At 43.2% G+C, this 1,582-nt stretch overlaps 1 protein-coding gene across 1 annotated transcript; it reads right to left on the reverse strand.

Annotated features, from left to right (window-relative positions):
* Window positions 1–563: 563 nt before the first annotated feature.
* LOC108463117 (uncharacterized) lies at window positions 564–1,154 on the reverse strand. Its single transcript, XM_017763068.2, has one exon. It carries the CDS (start codon window positions 1,152–1,154, stop codon window positions 564–566), a length of 591 nt encoding a protein of 196 aa, XP_017618557.1.
* Window positions 1,155–1,582: the final 428 nt, after the last annotated feature.

Raw genomic sequence — 1,582 nt, forward strand, 5'->3', positions numbered from 1 at the left:
TCACTAAAAAAAAAATAAGCAAGATGGTTTGGTCACTTTTTTTTTTGTTCTTTAAAAAATATTGTACTGCCAAATTGTGCTAAATGCATTCTCATTAAAAAATAATTTTTTATCTTAATTTCCAATTTTTATCTTAGTTTGCCAAGAAAGCCAACCCTATACCATATGCCATTGCCCTGAAGTAAACAGGGTATATCTTGCTATGCACCACCCCAAACTGCTGTCTTAGTAGCTGTCCTGCCAAGATATAGTTGGAAATGAACATAACCCACACACTCATCCCATATGCTGTAGCTAATCCAAGTAAGTTTCGCTATACCCATCACTGTATTCAATGCCTCCATTGAAGTCATGTACATCAAACCATCAAGAAACTTGTTTGCACTAGTTTTAACCTTGTTCGCAGCTCGGCCTGCTTCTTCCATGGCCTTTTCCTGAACGTTCTCCACTTGCTCTGATGTATTTGTCACTATATCAGCCCCCATCGTCTTGGCCGTGTCTTTTGCTGTTGTCGCTGCCTCCTTGGCCTTATCAATGGACTCTTTCGCCCTTGCTTTAACATCTTAGCCCTTTTGCACAACTGCCCCTTTTGCTTTGCCTAAAGCATTGCCGATAGCTCCCTTTGTATCTGCGACCTTGTCTCTGGTTTCGCGTGCAGTCTCTGAAACCTTCTCTCTAACCTCCTGCGTGGTTTCCCAAGCCTTGTCTTTAACCTTCTCTTTGGCTTCATGTGCGGTCTCTGAAGCTGCTTGTTTAAGCTTGTTAGCTTCATGTGCGGTGTCTGAGACCTTATCTTTGGCTTTACCAAGGGCAGTGGCGACCCTCGGAGTACATTTCTCGAAAGCATCGCAGATAATTTCCCCAGATGAATGTCGTCCGGAGCCAGATTTTCCTTGTGAAATGCCATGGCCAACGTTGGGAAGCGCAGATGCGGCATCTTTCATAGTTTCCGTGCCAAAATATTCCCCTTGGTCTGTTTGCTGGTGCAGCGACGGGGATGAGATTGAGACTTTGGTTTTATGTTTGCCATCTTGGTCATATTCAACAACTATGACCCTATGGCCTTCTTTCAATATAACATCGTCCCTTCCAACGGCAGCAGCCATCGCCAGTGAACTAACTACAAGAAGACTCAAAACCAAACCGTTCCTCATCTTTGTCTTAGACGGGGATGCTCAAGCTGGGTTGCGTTTTTAATGGAGGGTTGCTTTAAAGAACTGGAAGATATGGTTTCAAATTGAGGAGGAAGAAACGATACGCATTGTGCATAGTCCACGTTGCCTGTAGTAGTCGAGAAACCGACGCGTTTGCATTGACTCGACCACGTTCTGATTCAACGTGGCTGCATTTCAGGGCTTTTTTAGGCTCTTATAACAACACCTGGAAAGAAGAGAAAATTCAAGAGCGGCTCCCAAACTTTTGTAATGGATAAGAAATAAATAGAATAAAAGCTTTTGTTCCATGCTCCTTCAGCTGCCTAGTTCTGCCAACTATGCTGGGGTGACATGTAAGCATAGAAGAGATAATATGCTCCTCTTACCATACCTGTCATGTAACTTTTCCATTTGATCTAGTAAGATAT

The sequence above is a fragment of the Gossypium arboreum genome, chromosome 13 (genome assembly GCF_025698485.1).
Source record: "Gossypium arboreum isolate Shixiya-1 chromosome 13, ASM2569848v2, whole genome shotgun sequence".
NCBI classification, from domain to species: domain Eukaryota; kingdom Viridiplantae; phylum Streptophyta; class Magnoliopsida; order Malvales; family Malvaceae; genus Gossypium; species Gossypium arboreum.

Excerpts from the sequence above, each read along its gene's own strand:
- LOC108463117 (XM_017763068.2), bottom strand. The coding sequence starts at position 1,154 with ATGAGGAACGGTTTGGTTTTGAGTCTTCTTGTAGTTAGTTCACTGGCG.